The sequence below is a fragment of the Oncorhynchus clarkii genome, chromosome 25 (genome assembly GCF_045791955.1).
Source record: "Oncorhynchus clarkii lewisi isolate Uvic-CL-2024 chromosome 25, UVic_Ocla_1.0, whole genome shotgun sequence".
In the NCBI taxonomy this organism is placed as follows: domain Eukaryota; kingdom Metazoa; phylum Chordata; class Actinopteri; order Salmoniformes; family Salmonidae; genus Oncorhynchus; species Oncorhynchus clarkii.
The window spans coordinates 22,190,597-22,214,950 of record NC_092171.1 but is presented as its reverse complement, the minus strand read 5'-3'; the positions used below and the strand labels follow the sequence as shown (position 1 = coordinate 22,214,950).

At 43.9% G+C, this 24,354-nt stretch overlaps 1 protein-coding gene across 1 annotated transcript in view; it reads right to left on the bottom strand.

Moving 5' to 3' along the window:
- LOC139383436 (protein kinase C, eta, a) overlaps positions 1–24,354 on the bottom strand; it is a 49,580-nt gene that overhangs the window by 6,061 nt on the left and 19,165 nt on the right. The window contains exons 3-12 of the mRNA XM_071127984.1: positions 23,765–23,918; positions 23,327–23,361; positions 22,841–22,923; positions 21,375–21,504; positions 21,122–21,255; positions 18,568–18,702; positions 18,291–18,464; positions 8,228–8,382; positions 1,118–1,256; positions 312–500 (exon numbers count right to left, since the gene is read on the bottom strand). Coding sequence (XP_070984085.1) covers positions 312–500; positions 1,118–1,256; positions 8,228–8,382; positions 18,291–18,464; positions 18,568–18,702; positions 21,122–21,255; positions 21,375–21,504; positions 22,841–22,923; positions 23,327–23,361; positions 23,765–23,918 — 1,328 coding nt within the window. The remainder of the gene's footprint in view (positions 1–311; positions 501–1,117; positions 1,257–8,227; positions 8,383–18,290; positions 18,465–18,567; positions 18,703–21,121; positions 21,256–21,374; positions 21,505–22,840; positions 22,924–23,326; positions 23,362–23,764; positions 23,919–24,354) is intronic.

Sequence of the window (24,354 nt, the reverse complement as noted above, 5' to 3'; positions counted from 1 at the left end):
GGGTTAAAACAAATTCTCATTGGCTGGGCTTGGCTCCCTAACAATTTTGTCCAGTCCCAAACTTGATGTAGTCATTGCGTGCTAGGAATATGGGACCAAATCCTAAGCTTTTGACTACTTTATTTATACAAATCTTTAGGTGTGTCAATAATTTCAGACTCCACTGTATATTCTCTCATGTAAACAATATAAAGGCCTCTGTAACATGAACAGCATTGAGTGTTATTGACATGATTAACTGTGGTCATTTAGGACAGATAGATGAGCTCCGCATTAAGGATGGACTTTTAATTTTTTTAGGATGGACTTACAGCTTTCAGGATATTGACTGCATCAGCACTCAGCCAGGATGCATAGATAATCTCCTCATTCAGGATGGACTCAAACAGGTCGTCCTCGTTCTCTGCCTCGAAGGGGGCGTGGCCAGACAGCATCTCGTAGAGCAGCACCCCGAGAGCCCACCAGTCCACAGACGGCCCATACAGCATCTCCTGAAGAATCTGGGTACCCACAACACATGACATTTAACAACATTACACAACATAGTAGAGACCTTCTAAAGTACATCAACTGGAGTTTTACTAAATGTAACACCAAATTCCAGAGCCAAGACAGTTCCTTGGGTTTCGCTGCTCTTCACTGGGATACACTAAGGACTGAGTGTTGGGGATGGCAATGAAGCCATTCATCAAAATCAGACTAAATGCTTTACGTACAAACACATACACACTCCACATTCATAAACTCACTAATTCGTAACCAAGGACCCCTCTCTTGGTGCATTTCGTCGTGGGGATTTAAAGAGTGTTGGCAAACAGAGCCTGTGAGAGGCAGATGGGGCTCTCCTAACAGAACTGAAGTGGTTTCAGGGGGCCAACCCAACACAGGTGTGTTACCTAGCTGCTAACCACCAGGGAGACTGGATTAGAGGACCAGTGTTAACAGTACTGGGTATTCAGAGTGGTGGGGTGACATAGTGGGGCTGGCTCCTAAATAATGTGAACTCCAATGTCCTTCGAAAGATAGATGGGAGACCGATACTTAATGATTCCCATTGGTGTAAAGGATGCAATCTTAGAGCAGAGGAAGGGGTATAAGTGGAGGGGGGTAAACTGACCTCTGGGGCGATGTAGTCAGGCGTCCCACAGAAGGTGCCCGTGGCCACACCTTCAAACATGCCCTCCTTGCACATGCCAAAATCAGCCAGTTTACAGTGTCCATCCTTATCAAGGAGCACATTGTCCAGTTTAAGATCCCTGGAAAACATAACACCTCATTACAGACATCTCCAGACCTGTAGACTCCTAAACGCATTCATTTTTGGGGGGAAACTATTCAACTATTACGTATGTTCCCTATTGGGGCGGCAGGATAGCCTAGTGGTTAGAGCGTTGGACTCATAACTGGAAGGTTGCAAGTTCAAATCCCCGAGCTGACAATGGGGAGAACTTCAAACACAGACATTAACAAAATGTTTTGGCGTTGGGCTCTTGTATCTTTGAAGTTTGTCTAGCGTCTTTAAATTAGCACTGTAACGAGGAGAAGCAATATTCAGGAGAAGCAGTAAGGTAGGAGCAAAGCAGTCATTATTAATTTCCTTCATAATGAATCATCCCCCATAACAATAAATTGTCTGGTCTCTGTCTCCATCTCTATTGGAGGCCCCTCCTCCTCCCCACTAAGGCCGTTGGAGCCTTGGCTATCTGAGAGACTGATTAACCCAGCCAATAGCGCTAATCTGAGATCAGGTGACACAGCAGTGATGCGTCACCAATGTGTTAGACGGGCATGGCTGAGTCTGCAGGTAAAGGTGAGGTAATGACTTAATGTGTAGGTTGTGTGTGTATGTGTGAGAGGGAGGGAGTGAGGAAAAAGAAATAGAGTGAAGACACACAGACACACATTAATGGAAGTATAGTGTGGTTGGTTTAATCTGGTGTTTCCTGTCCTGACTGACTCAGTTCCTCATGGTGCCTCTGGCTCACTGCAAAACAAACACAGGGCAAAAAAGACTTGTAGAAATAAAGCAGTCTAAAGTATAATATTTGCTCCCATACTTCAAGCACGCATTTACTACATGAAGCTTGTGATTCTATACTGAACAAAAATATAAATGCAACATGTAAAGTGTTGGTCCCATGTTTCATGAGCTGAAATAAAAGATCACAAAAATGTTCCATACACACAAAAAGCTTATTTCTCTCATATGGTGCACAAATTTGTTTTACATCCCTGTTAGTGAGAATGTCTCCTTTGCCAAGATAATAAACATGGACAGGTGACTAGGAATATGGCCGAATACAAACAGTGTAGTTATTCCCTCCACAAGGGAATCAAACAAGCAAAATGTCAGTATAGAGAAAGTGGAGTCGCAATTCAAGGACTCAGACACGAGACGTATGTGTATAGTCCTTAGCAAGGGTACATCCTGTTTGAGTTTCTGCCTATAGGAAGGGAGGAGCAAAATGGAGTCATGGTCAGATTTGCCGAAAGGAGGGCGGGGGAGGGAGGGCCTTGTATAATTTGCAAATAAATTCATTAAAAATCCTACAATGTGATTTCTGGATTTTTTTCCCTCATTTTGTCTGTCATAGTTGAAGTGTACCTATGATGAAAATTACAGGCCTCTCATATTTTTTAAGTGGGAGAACTTGCACAATTGGTGGCTGACTAAATACTTTTTTGCCCCACTGTATATATATTTTTAAATACTGCAAAGTTTCCTAAGGACTAGAAGTGAGGCAGCCCTCTCTATCGGCACCATTACTCTAAGAAGCCGATTAAACAGCATGATCAATACACAGGTGCACCTTTTGTAAAATGTGCAGTTTTGTCACACAACACAATGCCAGAGATGTCGACAATTTTGAGGGGGCGTGCAATTGGCATGTTGACAAAAGGATTAGCCACCAGTGCGGTTGCCAGATAATTCAATGTTAATTGAAAAATACCATAAACCACCTCCAACGTCATTTTTAAAAATTTGGCAGTACATACAACCGGCCTAACAACCGCAGACCACGTGTATGGCGTAGTGTGGGTGAGCGGTTTGCTGATGTCAACGTTGTGAACAGAGTGCCGGGGTTATGGTATGGGTATAAGCTACAAACAATGAACACAATTGCATTTAAATCGAGGGCAATTTTAATGCACAAAAATATCGTAACAAGATCCTGAGGCCCATTTGTTTAAGGTATCTGTGACCAACAATCATGTGAAATGCATAGATTAGGTCCTAATGAATTTATTTCAATTGACTGAGTGACTGTAACTCAGTAAAAATCAATGAAATTGTTGCATGTTGCAGTTATATTTTTGTTCAGTATAAAAGCACAACCAAATTACAGTAGAAAAACAATATGTTTGATTTTTGGTTTAGTTGTCATCTAAATGTGTTATTACTGCGCTGTCAACCATTTAAAAGCATAACAAAGTTCAAATGGGAATACAATGTCAGATATTTGTATTTATACAACAACTTAACGTGTTATGGGCTTCATCTAATAGAACAACCAAATGTCCTGGGTTGCAGTTGAGATTACATTAAAAGTACATAGTGCAAGTGATCAATGCTGTTCAAGATTCTGCACAGATTATGAAAGCAACTGAAGATCTCCACAGACCTGCGACCTTTGAATGCTATCTTGAACATGCACGCTTGATTACGTAAGAGATTTAGAGTTACAGTAGGCTAACCTCAAAATGTGGCCATAGATGTGTTACTCATTTTAAGGTTGAATAAATACTGTTACATATGAAAGATTATTGAATTGTGTTTGGTTGACCACGCAACCAAATATCAACATTTCAAGGATATCTAATGCTTGGATAGTTTCATCTGAGCCACTGGCTTAATCTTATTCTTTACATTTTTGTTGTTGAAGTTAGAGATGTGAATCCAACACATCATTTGTTAACAAGTTAATAGGGAATTTACTGTATTGCAAAAGTGATATTAAATTGTGTTTGGTTGTCAAATTCCAGTTTGTCTACAATTTAATAAAATGTAATATCCCACTGGGCACAAATTGGTTGAATCAACATTGTTTCAATGTAATTTTTCAACATATTGAATGTGAAATTGTTGTTTTAAGGGTGAAATTTGAATCACAGGATTATGTCATCATGGTTACACATTTTCAACATAGATAAACCTTATATAAAATATGTTGAATTTGCACCTTTTGAAATACCGTTATATCCACTATCAGAAAAAAACTATCGGAGAGTTTATATATCTACAGCTATCCATTTGGTCTCCCAAACCCAGCCCTGCTCAGCTTTAATATGTGTCACTGACTACTATCAATGTGCTATCGAGAGAATGATTTTGAGAGATCTCTTAGTAACTAAATATATTCACTGTTGCTATCAGCCATTCCAAAGCTACATTTTAACAAAGCAAATTAAAATGTAAGCATACTTTATAAGTCATACAGTATTTCAATGATACTTTTTAGGCCTAAAAAGCATTTGCAAAGTCATCAACGACTTTTGTTTCAATTCAACCTAGGGTAAAAAAATAAATAAAAAGACAATACAGTTGAAGTCGGAGGTACATACAGTCGTGGCCAAAAGTTGAGAATGACACAGATATTAATTTCCACTAAGTTTGCAGCTTCAGTGTCTAGATATTTTTGTCAGATGTTACTATGGAATACTGAAGTATAATTACAAGCATTTCATAAGTGTCAAAGGCGTCTATTGACCCTTCTTTTTCAAGACCTCTGCAATCTGCCCTGGCATGCTGTCAATTAACTTCTGGGCCACATCCTGACTGATGGCAGCCCATTCTTGCATAATCAATGCTTGGAGTTTGTCAGAATTTGTGGGTTTTTGTTTGTCCACCCGCCTCTTGAGGATTGACCACAAGTTCTCAATGGGATTAACGTCCGGGGAGTTTCCTGGCCATAGACCCAAATATCAATGTTTTGTTCCCTGCTTTTGCCTTATGGCAAACTGTTCCATCATGCTGGAAAAGGCATTGTTCGTCACCAAACTGTTCCTGGATGGTTGGGATAAGTTGGTTTCGGAGGATGTGTTGGTACCATTCTTTATTCATGGTTGTGTTCTTAGGCAAAATTGTGAGTGAGCCCACTCCCTTGGCTGAGAAGCAACCCCACACATGAATGGTCTCAGGATGCTTTACTGTTGGCATGACACAGGACTGATGGTAGCACTCACCTTGTCTTCTCCGGATATAGGATATATCGATATATGGTTTACTGTGGATATATGTACTTTTGTACCCATTTCCTCCAGCATCTTCACAAGGTCCTTTGCTGTTGTTCTGGGATTGATTTGCACTTTTCACGCCAAAGTACGTTAATCTCTCAAATTAGGTTGAAACAACGTTGATTCAAACAGTTTGTGACCAGTGGGTGGTGGGGTTTTCAGGCTTGAGTCCAATGACACCGTTTTACTAAAGAATTACCCTCCACTTAATCACAAACCCTGCCTGCTTCCTGTCCTCTGGTTTTTGTTTGGCTCTCTACTCCAACCTCAGTCGCTACCTCATCCACCTAATTCCTCTTCATCACTTCCTGTGAGAGGCACGGCTGGGCAGTGAATCTAGCGTCGATATTAGAGACATTAGACCTTTGTCTATGCGATGTAGGTCATAGTCACAGTGTGTTCATGACCTTGGGGTCAAACTGCCATGCTGGAAACATCTCAGTGCATTCTGAACGTCTGCCGCATGCTGACTTGATCTGCTGTGAATCACATCTCCAACTGGTGATTGGGAAACAGCTGCAGGCATAGAGAGAGGGACCAAGTGCTTCCCAATCATACAGGGAGCGGAAAGTACTAGTAGAGGGAGTAGTTGGTGACTTACTGACTTACTAACCCAAACCATTTACCTTATCTGGACTTCAAATATGTAATAATGACTAACAGCACAGTAAGCAAACCTAAAGAGATTAAAGGACTAGTCAAGGAGGGGACCTTGTGGTCTGTAACATTTTGACATTGGGTACTATAAGCTCTGGACTTTGATTTAAGATTATATTAATGGTCTAAAATCGAGATTAAAGCACTTTTGCAAAAATCATTTTGTTGCTCCATTTTATGGCCCCTGATTGGCTGATAATGAGCCCTTTATCTTGAGGTGAAAGAGCACGAGGAAGAGATACAGTAGTTAAGACAAGAAGGTGGTTAGGTTACATAATACACTTGGGCTACATCTGGGACCATATGTTGAGAAGTCAGCACAGGGTCTTTAGTACTGTTATAGAGCAAGGCCTGGTGTTCTAGGGTTAGGGTATTTCCAGGAAAAGACATTAGCTCGTCACATCAATCTAGCAGTCATTATATGTGGCGCTAACATGGAGGGCTCTCTACAGTGCCTTGCGAAAGTATTCGGCCCCCTTGAACTTTGCGACCTTTTGCCACATTTCAGGCTTCAAACATAAAGATATAAAACTGTACTTTTTTTGTGAAGAATCAACAACAAGTGGGACACAATCATGAAGTGGAACAACATTTATTGGATATTTCAAACTTTTTTAACAAATCAAAAACTGAAAAATTGGGCGTGCAAAATTATTCAGCCCCTTTACTTTCAGTGCAGCAAACTCTCTCCAGAAGTTCAGTGAGGATCTCTGAATGATCCAATGTTGACCTAAATGACTAATGATGATAAATACAATCCACCTGTGTGTAATCAAGTCTCCGTATAAATGCACCTGCACTGTGATAGTCTCAGAGGTCCGTCAAAAGCGCAGAGAGCATCATGAAGAACAAGGAACACACCAGGCAGGTCCGAGATACTGTTGTGAAGAAGTTTAAAGCCGGATTTGGATACAAAAATATTTCCCAAGCTTTAAACATCCCAAGGAGCACTGTGCAAGCGATAATATTGAAATGGAAGGAGTATCAGACCACTGCAAATCTACCAAGACCTGGCCGTCCCTCTAAACTTTCAGCTCATATAAGGAGAAGACTGATCAGAGATGCAGCCAAGAGGCCCATGATCACTCTGGATGAACTGCAGAGATCTACAGCTGAGGTGGGAGACTCTGTCCATAGGACAACAATCAGTTGTATATTGCACAAATCTGGCCTTTATGGAAGAGTGGCAAGAAGAAAGCCATTTCTTAAAGATATCCATAAAAAGTGTTGTTTAAAGTTTGCCACAAGCCACCTGGGAGACACACCAAACATGTGGAAGAAGGTGCTCTGGTCAGATGAAACCAAAATTGAACTTTTTGGCAACAATGCAAAACGTTATGTTTGGCGTAAAAGCAACACAGCTGAACACACCATCCCCACTGTCAAACATGGTGGTGGCAGCATCATGGTTTGGGCCTGCTTTTCTTCAGCAGGGACAGGGAAGATGGTTAAAATTGATGGGATGATGGATGATGGATGGAGCCAAATACAGGACCATTCTGGAAGAAAACCTGATGGAGTCTGCAAAAGACCTGAGACTGGGACGGAGATTTGTCTTCCAACAAGACAATGATCCAAAACATAAAGCAAAATCTACAATGGAATGGTTCAAAAATAAACATATCCAGGTGTTAGAATGGCCAAGTCAAAGTCCAGACCTGAATCCAATCGAGAATCTGTGGAAAGAACTGAAAACTGCTGTTCACAAATGCTCTCCATCCAACCTCACTGAGCTCGAGCTGTTTTGCAAGGAGGAATGGGAAAAAAATTCAGTCTCTCGATGTGCAAAACTGATAGAGACATACCCCAAGCGACTTACAGCTGTAATCGCAGCAAAAGGTGGCGCTACAAAGTATTAACTTAAGGGGGCTGAATAATTTTGCACGCCCAATTTTTCAGTTTTTGATTTGTTAAAAAAGTTTGAAATATCCAATAAATGTCGTTCCACTTCATGATTGTGTCCCACTTGTTGTTGATTCTTCACAAAAAAATACAGTTTTATATCTTTATGTTTGAAGCCTGAAATGTGGCAAAAGGTCGCAAAGTTCAAGGGGGCCGAATACTTTCGCAAGGCACTGTAGATATAAACTCAACATTTAGCGTAGCCGCTCAGATGCTGCTGCCACCTTTATCAACATGAGGTTTGGCAGAGAGATCGTTGTGTTGGCCATCATGGTAAGTGGACAACAACCATGTAAAAAGACTTTTAAAAGACCACACACAAATCTAGATGGATTAGAACCAGTCACCTGCCACCTTGGCATCACTTCAATGAAAAGGTTAGCCGTCTCTATATAAGAGCATGTGTGTGTGTGTGTGTGTGTGTGTATTGGACCTGTAGAGGATGCCCTTGCTGTGCAGGAACATTAGTGCAGAGGTGATCTCGGCAGTGTAGAAGCAAGCGCGGCCCTCCTCAAACTTCCTGGACTTCTGGATGTGGAACATGAGGTCGCCCCCGTTGACAAACTCCATCACAAAGAACAGGCGGTCCTGCAACACAGGGACAATGGTTCAGTTTGTACATACACAATAACGAATCCCAACTTTATCCACAACAGCTCTACATGTTTGAGGACATACCAAGTTCCTTATGTCAAGGAGGAAGAGACGTCAAACTCTTGTCTATTACCCTACTATACAAAATGGCGCCGACAGATGGTCGCCTCGCTTCGAGTCCTTAGGAAACCTTGCAGTATTTAGTTTTTTTATGTATTATTTCTTACATTGTTACCACAGGAAATCTTAAGTTTATTACATACAGCCGGGAAGAACTATTGGATATAAGAGCGACCGACATCCACTTACCAACATTACGACCAGGAATAGGACATACCCGAAGCGGGTCCTCTGTTTGGACCAGGACAATGGATCTAATCCCAGAAGCCGAACCAAAACAACTGTGCCTCGGCAGACGGAGCGGCCTCTTGGTCAGGCTCCGTAGACGTGCACATCGCCCACTGCTCCAAAGTATACTACTCACCAATGTCCAGTCTCTTTACAACAAGGTAGACGAAATTCGAACAAGGGTTGCCTTCCAGAGAGACATCAGAGATTGTAACATTCTCTGTTTCACGGAAACATGGCTCTCTCGGGATATGTTATCGGAATCGGTTCAGCCACCGGGCTTCTCCATGCATCGCACCGACAGAGATAAACACCCCTCTGTGAAGAGGGGGTGTGTATGCCTCATGATTAACGACTCATGGTGTAATCATAACATATAGGAACTCAAGTCCTTCTGCTCACCCGACCTAGAATTCCTTACAGTCAAATGCCGGCCATATTACCTCCAAGTGAATTCTTGTCAGTTATCGTCACAGCTGTGTACATTCCCCCTCAAGCAGACACCACGACGGCCCTCAAGGAACTTCACTGGACTCTATGTAAACTGGAAACCATATATCCTGAGGCTGCATTAATTGTAACTGGGGATTTTAATAAGGATACCTAAATTCAATCAGCATATTGATTGCAGTACTCGCGGGGGTAATACACTCGATCACTTATACTCTAACTTCCAGGACACATACAAAGCCCTCCCCCGACCTCACTTCATCAAGTCCGACCACGACGCCATCTTGCTCCTACCATCTTATAGGCAGAAACTCAAACAGGATGTACCAGTGACTAGAACCATTCAATGCTGGTCTGACCAATCGGAATCCACGCTTCAAGATTGTTTTGATCACGCGGACTGGGATATGGTCCAGTCAGCCTCAGAGAATAACACTGATCTATACGCTGACTCGGTGAGTGAGTATATAAGGAAGTGCATTGGCGATGTTGCACCCACTGTGACTATTAAAACCTACCCTAACCAGAAACCATGGATGGATGGCGGCATTCGCAGCAAACTGAAAGAGCGAACCACCGCATTTAACAATGGAAAGAGGTCTGGGAACATCACTGAATATAAACAGTGTAGTTATTCCCTCCGCAAGGCAATCAAACAAGCGAAATGCCGGTACAGGGACAAAGTGGAGTCGCAATTCAACGACTCAGACCCGAGACGTATGTGGCAGGGTCTACAGGAAATCACAAACTACAAAAAGAAAACCAGCCACGTCCCAGACACCGACGTCACGCTTCCAGACTAAAACCCTTCTTTGCCCGCATTGAGGATAATACAGTGCCATTCTTGCAGACCTCTAACAAGGACTGCAGCCCCCCCCCCCCCCCCCCCCATCTCTCCTTCTTTGTGGCCGACATGAGCAAAACATTTAAACGTGTTAACTTCCTTGGGATAGGTGGGACGGTAGCGTCCTCGACAACAGCAAGTGAAATTGCAGAGCGCCAAATTCAAAAACAGAAATACTCATAATAAAAATTCCTAAAACATACAAGTGTTATACATCAGCTTAAAGATGAACTTATTGTTAATCCAACCGCTGTGTCAGATTTCAAAAAGGCTTTACGGCGAAAGCAAACTATGCGATTATCTGAGAACAGCGCCCAGCAGACAAATCATTAAACAGTAACCAGCCAAGCAGAGGAGTAACAAAAGTCAGAAATAGCAATAGAATGTATCACTTACCTTTTAATGATCTTTGTATGGTTGCACTCACAAGACTCCATGTGACACAATAAATGTTTGTTTTGTTCAGTAATCCATTGGCACAAAGCGCTGTCACAGCAGGCAGACGAAAAATCATAAAAGTTTGTAGAAACATGTCAAACGATGTTTATAATCAATCCTCAGGTTGTTTTTGTCAAAAATAATCAATCATATTTCAACCGGACAATAGCTTCGTCAATAGAAAAGGAAAAACAAGAAAGGCGAGGACACATCTCTGGAAATTTCCACTGGCCTCTCATTGAAAGTGGTGTTTCTCCCTCATTTTTTAGAGTAAAATCCTGAAACAATGCATAAAGACTGGCCACATGTAGTGGAAGCCATAGGAATCGTGAACTGCGTCATAAGTCTTTGTATGGTGGATAGGCTTTCAATGGAAAAACAGGCATTTCAAAATAATAGCACTTCATGGATGGATTCTCCTCAGGTTGTCACCTGCCATATTAGTTTTGTTATACTCACATACATTATTTTAACCATTTTGGAAACTTTAGTGTTTTCTATCCAAATCTACTAATTATATGCATACCCTAGCTTCTAGGCCTGAGTAGCAGGCAGTTTACTTTGGGCACCTCAGTCATCCAAACTTCCGAATACTGCCCCCTATCCCAAAAAAGTTTACCCTCGCAAGGCTGCTGGCCCAGACGGCATCCCTAGCCGCATCCTCAGAGCATGCACAGACCAGCAGGCTGGTGTGTTTACGGACATATTCAGTCGCTCTCTATCCCAGTCTGCTGTCCCCACATGCTTCAAGATGGCCACCATTGTTCCTGTACCCAAGAAGGCAAAGACAACTGAACTAAATTACTATCGCCCCGTATTACGCCCCGTCATCATGAAGTGCTTTGATTGACATGTCAAGGATCACATCACTTCCACCTTACCGGCCATCCTAGACACACTTCAGTTTGCATACCACCCCAACAGGTCCACAGACGATACAATTGCCATCACACTGCCCTATCCCATCTGGACAAGATGAATACCCAAGTAAGAATGCTATTCATTGACTATTCATTGACTACAGCATTCAACCCCATACATAGAACCCTCCAAGCTCATCATCAAGCAGGAGGCCCTAGGTCTGTGCAATTGGGTCCTGGACTTTGACGGGCCGCACCCAGGTGGTGATGGTAGGAAACAACATCTCCACTTCGTTGACCCTCAACACTGGGGCCCCACAAGGGTGCATGCTCAGCCCCCTCCTGGACTCCCTGTTCATCCACAACTGCGTGGCCATTCACGCTTTCAACTCAAACATCAAGTTTGCAGACAACAGTAGTGAACTTGATTACCAACAACGACGAGACAACCTACAGGGAGGAGGTGAGGGCACTCGGAGGGTGGTTTCAGGAAAACAACATCTCACTCAACAAAACAAAGGAGATGATCGTGGAATTCAGGAAACAGCAGAAGGAGAACCCACCTATCCACATCGAAGGGACAGTGGTGGAGAAGGTGGAAAGTTAAGTTCCTCGGCGTACACATCACGGACAAACTGAAAAGGTCCACCCACACAGATAGTGTGGGTGGACCTCAGGAGGCTGAAGAAATTTGTCTTGTGCATCTGTAAAAGTTGGTCAGGGTTTTGGGTGACAATCGAGAGCATCCTATCAGGCTGTATCATAGCCTGGTATGGCAACTGCACCGCCTTCAAGTGCTAGGCTCTCCAGAGGGTGGATACAAACTTGTACTGATGCACAATTGAGAGCATCCTGTCGGGCTGTGTCACTGCCCGGTACGGAAACTGCACCACCCAGACTCTCCAGAGGGTGGTGCGGTCAGCACAACGCATCACCGGGGGCAAACTACCTGTCCTCCATGACACCTACAGCACCGGATGTCACAGGAAGGCCAAAAAGATAATCAAGGACAATTACCACCCGGGCCGCTGCTTGTTCACACTGCTACCATGTAGGTAGAGTTATTAAAGTGACTATGCATAGATGAAAACAACAGACAGTAGCAGCGGTGTAAAATGGAGGGGTGCACATAGTCTGGGTAGCCATTAGATTAGGGTGTTCAGGAGTCTTATGGCTTGGGGATAGAAGCTGTTAAGAAGTCTCTTGGACCTAGACTTGGCGCTCCGGTAACGCTTGCCATGCAGTAGCAGAGAGAACAGTCTATGACTAGAGTGGCTGGAGTCTTTGACAATCTTTTTGGCCTTCCTCTGACACTGCCTTGTATAGAGGTCTTGGATGGCAGGAGGCTTGGCCCCAGTGACTAGGCACCTTCTGTCATGCCTTGTGGTCAGAGGCCGAGCAGTTGCCATACCAGGCAATGATGCTCTCAACGGTGTACCTGTAGAACCTTTTGAGGATCTGAGGACCCATGCCAAATCTTTTCAGACTCCTGAGGGGGAATAGGTTTTGTCGTGCTGTCTTCACATGACTGTCTTGGTGTGCTTGGACCATGTTAGTCTGTTGGTGATGGACACCAAGGAACTTGAAGCCCTCAACCTACTCCACTGCAGCCCCATCGCTGAGAATGGGGGGGTGCTCAGTCTTCTTTTTCCTGTAGTCCACAATCATCTCCTTTGTCTTGATTACATTGAGGGAGAGGTTGATGTCCTGGCACCACATGGCCAGGTCTCTGACCTCCTCCTTATAAGCTGTCTTCCCGGTTATCAGGCCTACCACTGTTGTGTCATTGGCAAACTTGATGATGGTGTTGGAGTCGTGCCTGGCTGTGCAGTCATGAGTGAACAGAGAGTACAGGAGGGGACTGAGCACGCACCCCTGAGGGGTCCCTGTCTTGAGGATCAGCGTGGCGGATGTGTTGTTACCTACCCTTACCACCTGGGGGCGGCCCGTCAGGAAGTCCTGGATCCAGTTGCAGAGGAAGGTGTTTAGTCCCAGGGTCCTTGGCTTATTGATGAGCATTGAGGGCACAACAGTGTTGAACGCTGAGCTGTAGTCAATGAATAGTATTCTCACATTGGTGTTTATTTTTGTCCTGGTGGGAAAGGGCAGTGCGGGGTGCAAAATAGATTGCATCATCTGTGGATCTGTTGGGGCGGTATGCAAATTGGAGTCGGTCTGGGGTTTCTGGGACAATGGCGTCGATGAGAGCCATGACCAGCTTTTCAAAGCACTTCATAGCTACAGACGTGAGTGCTTCGGGTCGGTAGTCATTTAGGCAGGTTATCTTGGCGTTCTTGGGCACAGGCACTATGGTTGTCTGCTTAAAACATGTTGGTATTACGGACTTGGACAGGAAGAGGTTGAAAATGTCAGTGAAGACACTTGCCAGTTCGTCAGCGCATGCTCGCAGTACACGTCCTGGTAATCCGTCTGGCCCTGTGGCCTTGTGAATGTTGACCTGTTTAAAGGTCTTACTCACATTGGCTGCGGAGAGCGTGATCACACAGTCTTCTGGAACAGCTGGTGCTCTCATGTATGTTTCAGTGTTATTTGCCACGAAGCGAGCATAGAAGTAGTTTAGCTCGTCTGGTCGGCTCGTGTCACTGGGCAGCTCTCGGCTGTGCTTCCCTTGGTTGTCTGTAATGGTTTGCAAGCCCTGCCACATCCGACGAGCGTCAGAGCCGGTGTAGTGTGATTTGATCTTTGTCCTATATTGATGCTTTGCCTGTTTGATGGTTCTTCGGTGGGCATAGCGGGATTTCTTATAAGCTTCCGGTTTAGAGTCCCGCTCCTTGAAAGCGGCAGCTCTAGCCTTTAGCTCAGTGCGGATGTTGCCTATAATCCATGGCTTCTAGTTGGGGTATGCACTGTGGGGACGACGTCATCAATGCACTTATTAATGAAGCCAGTGACTGGTGTACTCCTCAATGTCATCGTAGGAATCCCCGAACATATTCCAGTCTGTGCTAGCAAAACAGTCCTTTTGCTTAGCATCTGCTTCATCTGACCACTTTTTTATTGATCTAGTCACTGGTGCTTCCTGCTTACATTTTTGCTTGTAAGCAGGAATTGAGGAGGATAGAATTATGGTCAGATTTGCTAAATGGAGGGCGAGGGAGAGCTTTGTATGCTTCTGTGTATGGAGTAAAGGTGGTCCAAAGTTTTTTTCCCTCTAGTTGCACATTTAACATGCTGATAGAAATTTGGTAAAACATATTTAAGTTTCCCTGCATTAAAGTCCCTGGCTACTAGGAGCACTGCCTCTGGGTGAGCGTTTTCTTGTTTGCTTATGGCAAAATACAGCTCATTCATTTCTGTCAGTGCCTGCCTCTGACTGTGGTGGTATGTAAACTGCTATGAAAAATACAGATGAAAACTCTAGGTAGATAGTGTGGTCTACAGCTTATCATGAGATACTCTACCTCAGGCGAGGAATAGCTAGAGACTTCCTTAGATATCATGCACCAGCTGTTATTTACAAAAATACATAGTCCACCGCCCCTTGTCTTACCAGACGCTGCTGTTCTGTCCTCCCAGTGTAGTGTATAACCAGCCAGCTGTATGTTGACTGTCGTCGTTCAGCCACGACTCCGTGAAGCATAAGATATTACCGTTTTGAATGTCCCGTTAATAGTTTAATCTTCCGCGTAGGTCATCTATTTTATTGTCCAAAGATTGCACGTTTGCTAGCATAATGGAAGAAAGTGGGGGTTTATTCGATCGCCTACGAATTCTCAGAAGGCAACCCACCCTCCAGCCCCTTTTTCTCCGCCTCCTCTTCACGCAAATCACAGGGATCTGAGCCTGTTCCCGAGAAAGCAGTATATCGTTCACGTCGGGCTCGTCAGACTCGTTAAAGAGGAAAAAAAGGGTTCTGCCAGTCCGCGGTGAGTATTCGCAGTCCTGATGTCCAGAATTTATTTTCAGTCATAAGAGACGGTAGCGGCAACATTATGTACAAAATAAGTTAAAATAAGTTACAAACAACGCAAATAAACAAACAAAAAACACAATCTGTTGGGGGCATGTAAAACATCTGCCTTCTTCTCCAGCTCCATTTTAAGCAATGTACACTGTGCAAATACATAAATAATTGATCTCATTACAGGTTAGGCACACATATGTTCCAGAATATGGGAGCAGGAAAAAACACAAAGAACACGGAGTGCAGTACTGTATGGGCCATAAATGTACCAGACATGACTAGCCAGTACAAGGTGTTCTGTTCAACTGCAGCACACTAGGTAGGTAAAGACTATAGAGCCCTTACTGTGTTATTCTACTGAGCATGTCTTAGATTAACCCAACTGGATAAGTCATGGATATGAATGGCGTAGAGGGGCTCTGTGAGAGATGAGGTACAGCTACAATTTGTATTGTTAAGATATGAAGTACTGTAACTCCCACTCAAAGAAGACAGAACTATGGAGTGAAGATAGAGTGTGGTCTGGGGTAGCTGAGGTATACATAGTAAGCTGTGTCTAGGAGCCAGAGATAACCCATCACTCAACACTGCTCGATTTTCATCCACATTGAAGTAGACCAGCGAGGGTTCAAACAACTAAAACAGAGCAGGCTCTGGGTTGTAGAATAGCTCTGGCATCCAGATGGCCATTCACACTGTGCTTCCTGTGTCACAATCAATTTAACCTCTCACACTCATAACGTTAGGGCACTGCTGCCCTCAACAGGACAATCTAGGCATTTATTTATGTATTTTATTTCACCTTTATTTAACCAGGTAGGCAAGTTGAGAACAAGTTCTCATTTACAATTGCGACCTGGCCAAGATAAAGCAAAGCAGTTCGACACATACAACAGCATGGAGTAAAACAAACATACAGTCAATAATACAGTAGAAAAATAAGTCTATATACAATGTGAGCAAATGAGGTGAGATAAGGGATGTAAAGGCAAAAAAGGCCATGGTGGCGAAGTAAATACAATTTAGCAAGAAAAACACTGGAATGGTGGATTTGCAGTGGAAGAATGTGAGAGAGAAATATAGAGATAGAAATAATGGGGTGCAAAGGAGCAAAATAAATGAATACAGTAGGGGAAGAGGTAGTTGTTTGGGCTAAATTATAGATGGGCTATGTACAGATGCAGTAATCTGTGAGTTGCTCTGACAGCTGGTGCTTAAAGCTAGTGAGGGAGATAAGTGTTTCCAGTTTCAGAGATTTTTGTAGTTTGTTCCAGTCATTGGCAGCAGAGAACTGGAAGGAGAGGCGGCCAAAGGGAGAATTGGCTTTGGGGGTGACCAGAGAAATATACCTGCTGGAGTGCGTGCTACAGGTGGGTGCTGCTATGGTGACCAGCGAGCTGAGAAAAGGGGGGACTTTACCTAGCAGGGTCTTGTAGATGACATGGAGCCAGTGGGTTTGGCGACGAGTATGAAGCGAGGGCCAGCCAACGAGAGCGTACAGGTCGCAGTGGTGGGTAGTATATGGGGCTCTGGTGACAAAACGGATGGCACTGTGATAGACTGCATCCAATTTATTGAGTAGGGTATTGGAGGCTATTTTGTAAATTACATCGCCGAAGTCGAGGATCGGTAGGATGGTCAGTTTTACGAGGGTATGTTTGGCAGCATGAGCGAAGGATGCTTTGTTGCGAAATAGGAAGCCAAGTCTAGATTTAACTTTGGATTGGAGATGTTTGATGTGAGTCTGGAAGGAGAGTTTACAGTCTAACCAGACACCTAGGTAGTTGTAGTTGTCCACATATTCTAAGTCAGAACCGTCCAGAGTAGTGATGCTGGACGGGCGGGCGGGTGCAGGCAGCGATCGGTTGAAGAGCATGTTTTTAAGAGCAGTTGGAGGCCAGGGAAGGAGAGTTGTATGGCATTGAAGCTCGTCTGGAGGGTTGTTAACACAGTGTCCAAAGAAGGGCCAGAAGTATACAGAATGGTGTCGTCTGAGTAGAGGTAGATCAGAGACTCACCAGCAGCAAGAGCGACATCATTGATGTATACAGAGAAGAGAGTCGGCCCAAGAATTGAACCCTGTGGCACCCCCATAGAGACTGCCAGAGGCACGGACAACAGGCCCTCCGATTTGACACATTGAACTCTATGAGAGTAGTTGGTGAACCAGACGAGGCAATCATTTGAGAAACCAAGGCTATCGAGTCTTCCGATGAGGATGTGGTGATTGACAAGAGTCGAAAGCCTTGGCCAGGTCAATTAATACGGCCGCACAGTATTGTTTCTTATTGATGGCGGTTAAGATATCGTTTAGGACCTTGAGCGTGCACCCATGACCAGCTCTGAAACCAGATTGCATAGCGGAGAAGGTGCGGTGGGATTCAAAATAGTCGGTGATCTATTTGTTGACTTGGCTTTCGAAGACCTTAGAAAGACAGGGTAGGATAGAGCAGTTTGGGTCAAGAGTGTCCTCCCCCTTTGAAGAGGGGGATGACCGCAGCTGCTTTCCAATCTTTGGGAATCTCAGAGAAAGAGAAAGAGATGTTGAACAGGCTAGTAATAGGGGTTGCAACATTTTCGGCAGATCATTTTAGAAAGAAAGGGTCCAGATTGTCTAGCCCGGCTGATTTGTAGGGGATCAGATTTTGCAGCTCTTTCAGAACATCAGCTGACTGGATTTGGGAGAAGGAGAAATGGGGAAGGCTTGGGCGAGTTGCTGTGGGGGTGCAGTGCTGTTGACTGGGGTAGGGGTAGCCAGGTGGAAAGCATGGCCAGCCGTAGAAAAATGCTAACTGAAATTCTCAAATATAGTGGATTTTTCGGTGGTGACAGAGTTTCCTATCTTCAGTTCAGTGGGAAGCTAGGAGGAGGTGTTCTTATTCTTCATGGACTTTACAGTATCCCAGAACTGTTTTGAGTTTGTGTTGCAGGAAGCAAATTTCTGCTTGAAAAAGCTAGCCTTGGCTTTTCTAACTGCATTACAGCAAATATATATATTGCAGTCAACTGTAAATGTAAGAATGTGCGCGTGTCTCACCAGTGTCTGAAAGCAACAGTAGAGCTGAGTGAGGTAGGGGTGGCAGCCAGCTAGTGACAGCACTCTCTTCTCTGTCATAGTGCACTCAACATCATCATCCTGCAGAATTATGTCCTTCTTCAGCACCTTAACTGCGAACACCCGCTCAGTGCAGTTCAACCGAGCCAGCATCACCTGACATAAGAATATACCACACACACACACGTCACTAACCCAACTCCAAACCCTCACACAGTCCCTTGTGTTATCGCTCCATAGTGTATCTCTATTGTCTCACCTTGCCGAAGCTGCCCTTGCCCAACACCTGTAGGAAGGTGAAGTCAGTGATACCCAGCCGTCTGGTCTGCTGCTGAGGGTTTCCACTCTCCCTCCTCACACTGAGGGCCCGCTCCTGGCCCTGCCCTCCAGGGGACTGGGGGACAACAGAGTATGTATGTAATGTATGTACAGTTGAAGTCAGAAGTTTACATACACCTTAGCCAAATACATTTAAACTCACCTTTTCACACAATTCCTGACATTTAATCCTAGCAAAAAAAATCCCTTTCTTAGGTCAGTTAGGATCACCACTTTATTTTATGAATGTGAAATGTCAGAATAATAGTAGAGAGAATGATTTATTTCAACTTTTATTTCTTTCATCACAATCCCAGTGGGTCAGAAGTTTACATACACTCAATTAGTATTTGGTAGCATTGCCTTTAAATTGTTTAACTTGGGTCAAACGTTTTGGGTAGCCTTCCACAAGTTTCCTACAATGAGTTGGGTGAATTTTGGCCAATTCCTCTTGACAGAGCCGGTGTAACTGAGTTAGGTTTGTAGGCCTCCATGCTCGCACACGCTTTTTCAGTTCTGCCCACATATTTTCTATAGGATTGAGGTCAGGGTTTTGTGATGGCCACTCCAATAACTTGACTTTGATGTCCTTAAGCCATTTTGCCACAACTTTGAAAGTATGCTTGGGGTCATTGTCCATTTGGAAGACCCATTTGCTTTAACTTCCTGACTGATGTCTTGAAATGTTGATTCAATATATCCACATAATTTTCCTTCCTCATGAAGCCATCTATTTTGTGAAGTGCACCAGACCCTCTTGCAGCAAAGCACCCCCACAACATGATGCTGCCACCCCCGTGCTTCACTGTTGGGATGGTATTATACGGCTTGCAAGCCTTCCACTTTTTCCTCCAAACATAACAATGGTCATTATGGCCAAAAAGTTATATTTTTGTTTCATCAGACCAGAGGACATTTCTCCAAAAAGTACGATCTTTGTCCCCATGTGCAGTTTCAAACCGTAGTCTGGCTTTTTTATTGCAGTTTTGGAGCAGTGGCTTCTTCCTTGCTGAGCGACCTTTCAGGTTATGTCTATATAGGACTCGTTTTACTGTGGATATAGATACTTTTGTACCGGTTTCCTCCAGCATCTTCACAAGGTCCTTTGCTGATGTTCTGGGATTGGCTTGCACTTTTCGACACCAAAGTACGTTCATCTCTAGGAGACAGAACACGTCTCCTTCCTGAGCGGTATGACGGCTGCGTGGTCCCATAGTGTTTATACTTGCGTACTATTGTTTGTACAGACTAATGTGGTACCTTCAGGCATTTGGAAATTGCTCCGAATGATGAACCAGACTTGTGGAGGTCTACAATTTGTTCTTCTGAGGTCTTACTTTCTTTAGATTTTCCCATGATGTCAAGCAAAGAGGCACTGAGTTTGAAGGTAGGCCTTGAAATACATCCACACGTACACCTCCAATTGACTCAAATGATGACAATTAGCATATCAGAAGCTTCTAAAGCCATGACATAATTTTCTGGAATTTTCCAAGCTGTTTAAAGGCACAGTCAACATGGTGTATGTAAACTTCTGACCCACTGGAATTGTGATTCAGTGAATTACATATAAGTGAAATAATCTGTCTGTAAACAATTGTTGGAAAAATTACTTGTGTCATGCACAAAGTAGATGTCCTAACCGACTTGCCAAAACTATAGTTTGTTACAAGAAATTTGTGGAGTGGTTGAAAAACAAGTTTTTGCCTCCCGGGTGGCGCAGTGGTCTAGGGCACTGCATCACAGTGCTAGCTGTGCAACCAGAGACTCTGGGTTCGCGCCCAGGCTCTGTCGCAGCCGGCCGCGACCGGGAGGTCTGTGGGGCGACGCACAATTGGCCTAGCGTCGTCCGGGTTAGGGAGGGTTTGGCCGATAGGGATATCCTTGTCTCATCGCGCACTAGCGACTCCTGTGGCGGGACGGGCGAAGTGCACGCTAACCAGGTCGCCATGTGCACAGTGTTTCCTCCGACACATTGGTGCGGCTGGCTTCCGGGTTGGATGCGCATTGTGTTAAGAAGCAGTGCGGCTTGGTTGGGTTGTGTTTCGGAGGACGCATGACTTTCGACCTTCGTCTCTCCCGAGCCTGTACGGGAGTTGTAGCGATGAGACAAGATAGTAACTACTAACATTTGGATACCATGAAAAGGGGGATAAAAAAAAAAAAAAATGAAAAAAAAGAAAAGCGAGTTTTAATGACTCCAACATTAGTGTATATAAACTGTATGTGTATGTATCTAAGTACGTGTGTGTATCAGTTGAGGCTGCTGAGGGGATAACAGATCATAATAATGTCTGTAACAGAGCAAATGAAATGGCATCAAACACATGGAAACCATTTGTTTAATACCATTTCACATATACCAGTCCAGCCATTACCACGAGCCTGTCCTCCCCAATTAAGGTGCCACCAACCTCCTGTGGTTTGTATGTGTGGGTTAACTTGGCACACTATTTCTTCCTCTCCCGCTCTCTCTTTTCATCTAGTTAGCATACCAGTGAGTTGCGTTTGGAGAGCCCCCCAGCCTGCAGCCCCATCTCTGCCAGCTTGTTGGCCAGCTCCACACTGTTGACCCCACAGCTGGGTGCTACGTTGCCTTTACAGCGGATGTGTACGTTCATCTTACAGACTGCAGAGGACAGACACACAACAGACAGGAAGTACAGGTTAATAAGCCATGAAAATGGAACACCTGCCTATAAACATCTGAGAGAGAAAGAATATAAGAAATGAGAGAAAGAATCTTACTCTTGCAGTGTAGACCCTGTCTGACAAGGCCCCACAGTAGAGAACCACAGTGGTCACAGAAGGTGGGAGCCTTAAAGTTGTGGATGTTAAACTTATGGGGGACGTTGATACTGAAGCCTTGATTGGTGGTCTGTGAATGAGAATTTATCAGAATGTCATCACATTGGCCCAGTGGTATAAGGTACTTAAGTAAACAATACTTTAAAGGACTACTTAAGTAGTTTGGGGGGGTGTGGGGGGGGGGGGGGGGGTGTATCTGTACTTGACTATTTATGGAAACTTTTACTTTACTACATTTCTAAAGATAATAATATACTTTTTACTCCATACATTTTCCCTGACACCCAAAAGTACTCGTTACATTTTGACAGAAAAATGGTCCAATTCACACACTTATCAAGAGAACATCTCTGGTCATCCCTGCTGCTTCTTATCTGGCGGACTCAGTAAACACAAATGCTTTGTTTGTAAATTATGTTGGTGTGCGCCCCTGGCTATTCGTTTAAAAAAAAAAAGACATTTGTGCTGTCTGGTTTGCTTAATATAAGGAACTTGAAATGAATCATACTTTTACATTTGATACTTGAGTATATTTTAGCAATTACATTTACTTTTGATACTTAAGTATACTTAAAACCAAATACTTTTATATTTTTCTCAAGTAGTATTTTACTGGGTGACTTTTACTTGAGTCATTTTCTATTAAGGTATGTTTACTTTTACTCAAGTATGACAATTGAGTACTTTTTCCACCACTGCATTGACCTCGGTTTGAATGGGAAACCATGTAAATACTGCATGTTATAAACCACACAGCCAGCAGGTAGCAGTGTGTGCTCAAGCAAACCATCACATGGCATCATGTCATTGTGCCAGTTTGCTTCAGCAGAAAACTATCCTGCAGCAACAGGAAATGTGAATTATTATGTGGATTATAATGAATGGACATTTTAAGGGAAAATAAAGTCTGAAATTTCAAACTGGTAATTACAAACTTCAGAAGCCTTTTTAAACCTGCATTGCAGTTCTCCTGCAACAGGGTGATCAAATTAAGATCCTACATCTGTATTCAGTAGCTTGATGTTGTTCACCCACAACAACTCAGCACAAACAGCATCCGGGGCAGGGTCCCTGACTGACACAGTTCCTGAATAAAGATATTTTCATCTGCGTCTGAAGGCCATCTGACTGGATCTGGATCTATCAGCTGATGCACAATGCACCTGTAGAACAGCCGATTTTGACTCTGGAATCCCCCGGATAGTCAAAATAGTGTATTTCAGGTACAAAGACAACTTTTTGTCTTTGCATTGTCAGAACACATTCCATTGATGAGAGAGTGATTTTTGGAATGTGGAGGGGTGGGTGTTCTAGTAATGACATGACAGAGATGTTACAGTGTTATTGTAGTGTAATAGGGGTATGGTGTTAAAGTTCAAATGGCTCGTCTCTGTATGTTGTCTCACCGGCTCCTTGACAGGCTTCTTCATGCGTGGACACACCGTGACAACCAACTGATGACATCGCTTGTGAACCACACAAGTGCATACTGGAAAACAGACAGAGAATTAATCAAAACAACAATCAAACCATGTTTTTCATTAACACAGCCGTTAAGTGTGAAAGAAACCCTGACAAAGGCATCAGCTTCCTGCTGAAACACTAGGGATTTTTATCAATTGTTTCTGAGAAAGACCATGTGGCTTAATTATTTGAGATAGAGGCCGGGCACTGTGAGATGATTGGGTTTTGGGTTCAGCAGCTCAATAATAAAAACAGGCCGTGTGAGAGAGAGCTCCGTCTCTGTGGCGTAGCACTGACTTCCTTTCTGAGTGGGCTGGTGGTCACAGAAATGGTGTGAATAAGAGTGAGAGAAAAGAAAGACTGGGGGTTTGAGCAGAAAGAAAGACTCAAGAAAGAAAACAGTGAAAAGGAGAAAAAGGGTCACTCACCTTGGCATTGGTAACCCTGCTTCCCAAAAACACCCCTGTAACAGAAGACCTGACAGTCAGGAATCATGCAAAGCATACTGTTTACATATGAAATATATTTGTAACTGACTGTTTCTATTATAAACCATCGACAATACTATCACTATGTGTAACACGTTAGATGAACTCTATGAGGTGAGGGCAGTGGAGTGTGTGTGTGGTCTTGTATTACTATCCTTGTGGGTACCGGAAATCCCCAAGTCTCCACAAGGACAGTAAATCAAGGAACATTCTCCCAAAGACTATTTTCAATATAGGGATTAGGCTTATGGTTACAATTAGGGATAGGAGTTAAGGTTAGTGTAGTGTTAGGGTACCAGAATGGAAATCAATTTTAGGTCCCCTCAAGAATAGTAAAACATATGTTTTGTGTGTGTGTGTGTGTGTGTGTGTCCTTACCAGATGAACTCTTTGCAGTGGAAGCAGAAGGTGGGCTGCCGTAGGAATGTGGACATGAACTTGTGTCCGTTGACCTGGTGAATTTTGCGTTTCACGGCCCCCTGCCTCTTCCTGTTGAACTGCTTAAACACCTTCACATTCCCCGTGGCATCATCTTAGAACATGGGAACAGAATGGGATGGGGGTCAGACAGTATTGGGATTCCAACTGCAAGCTCTGAACCTTTACACCGGATCATTGCAGCTAGCTAGCTGCTATCCGAGTGGCTACTCCTGGCTAACGTCTCTGTCCCGAAACAAGCATCCAGTTAGCCTGGAACTAGCCTCGAGCTAGGCCCATCTCCCGGCTAGCCAAAGAGGTCCTTCAGCCAATTCTTGGGCTACAATACCTATTTTTCCAATTGGCCCTTTTACTGCCGACACGGAGCCCCGCCGATCCATCATGACTGGTCTACCGATGTAACTGTCCGAGGGGGTCTCAACAGGCTATTCTGTTACGATGTCGCCAAATAACCATTTAATAGCCCCAGCCCGCTAGCTTTTCTGAACTCTGTGTCCCCTGCTCGCCTAGTGTAGTAGTGACTACCGAAC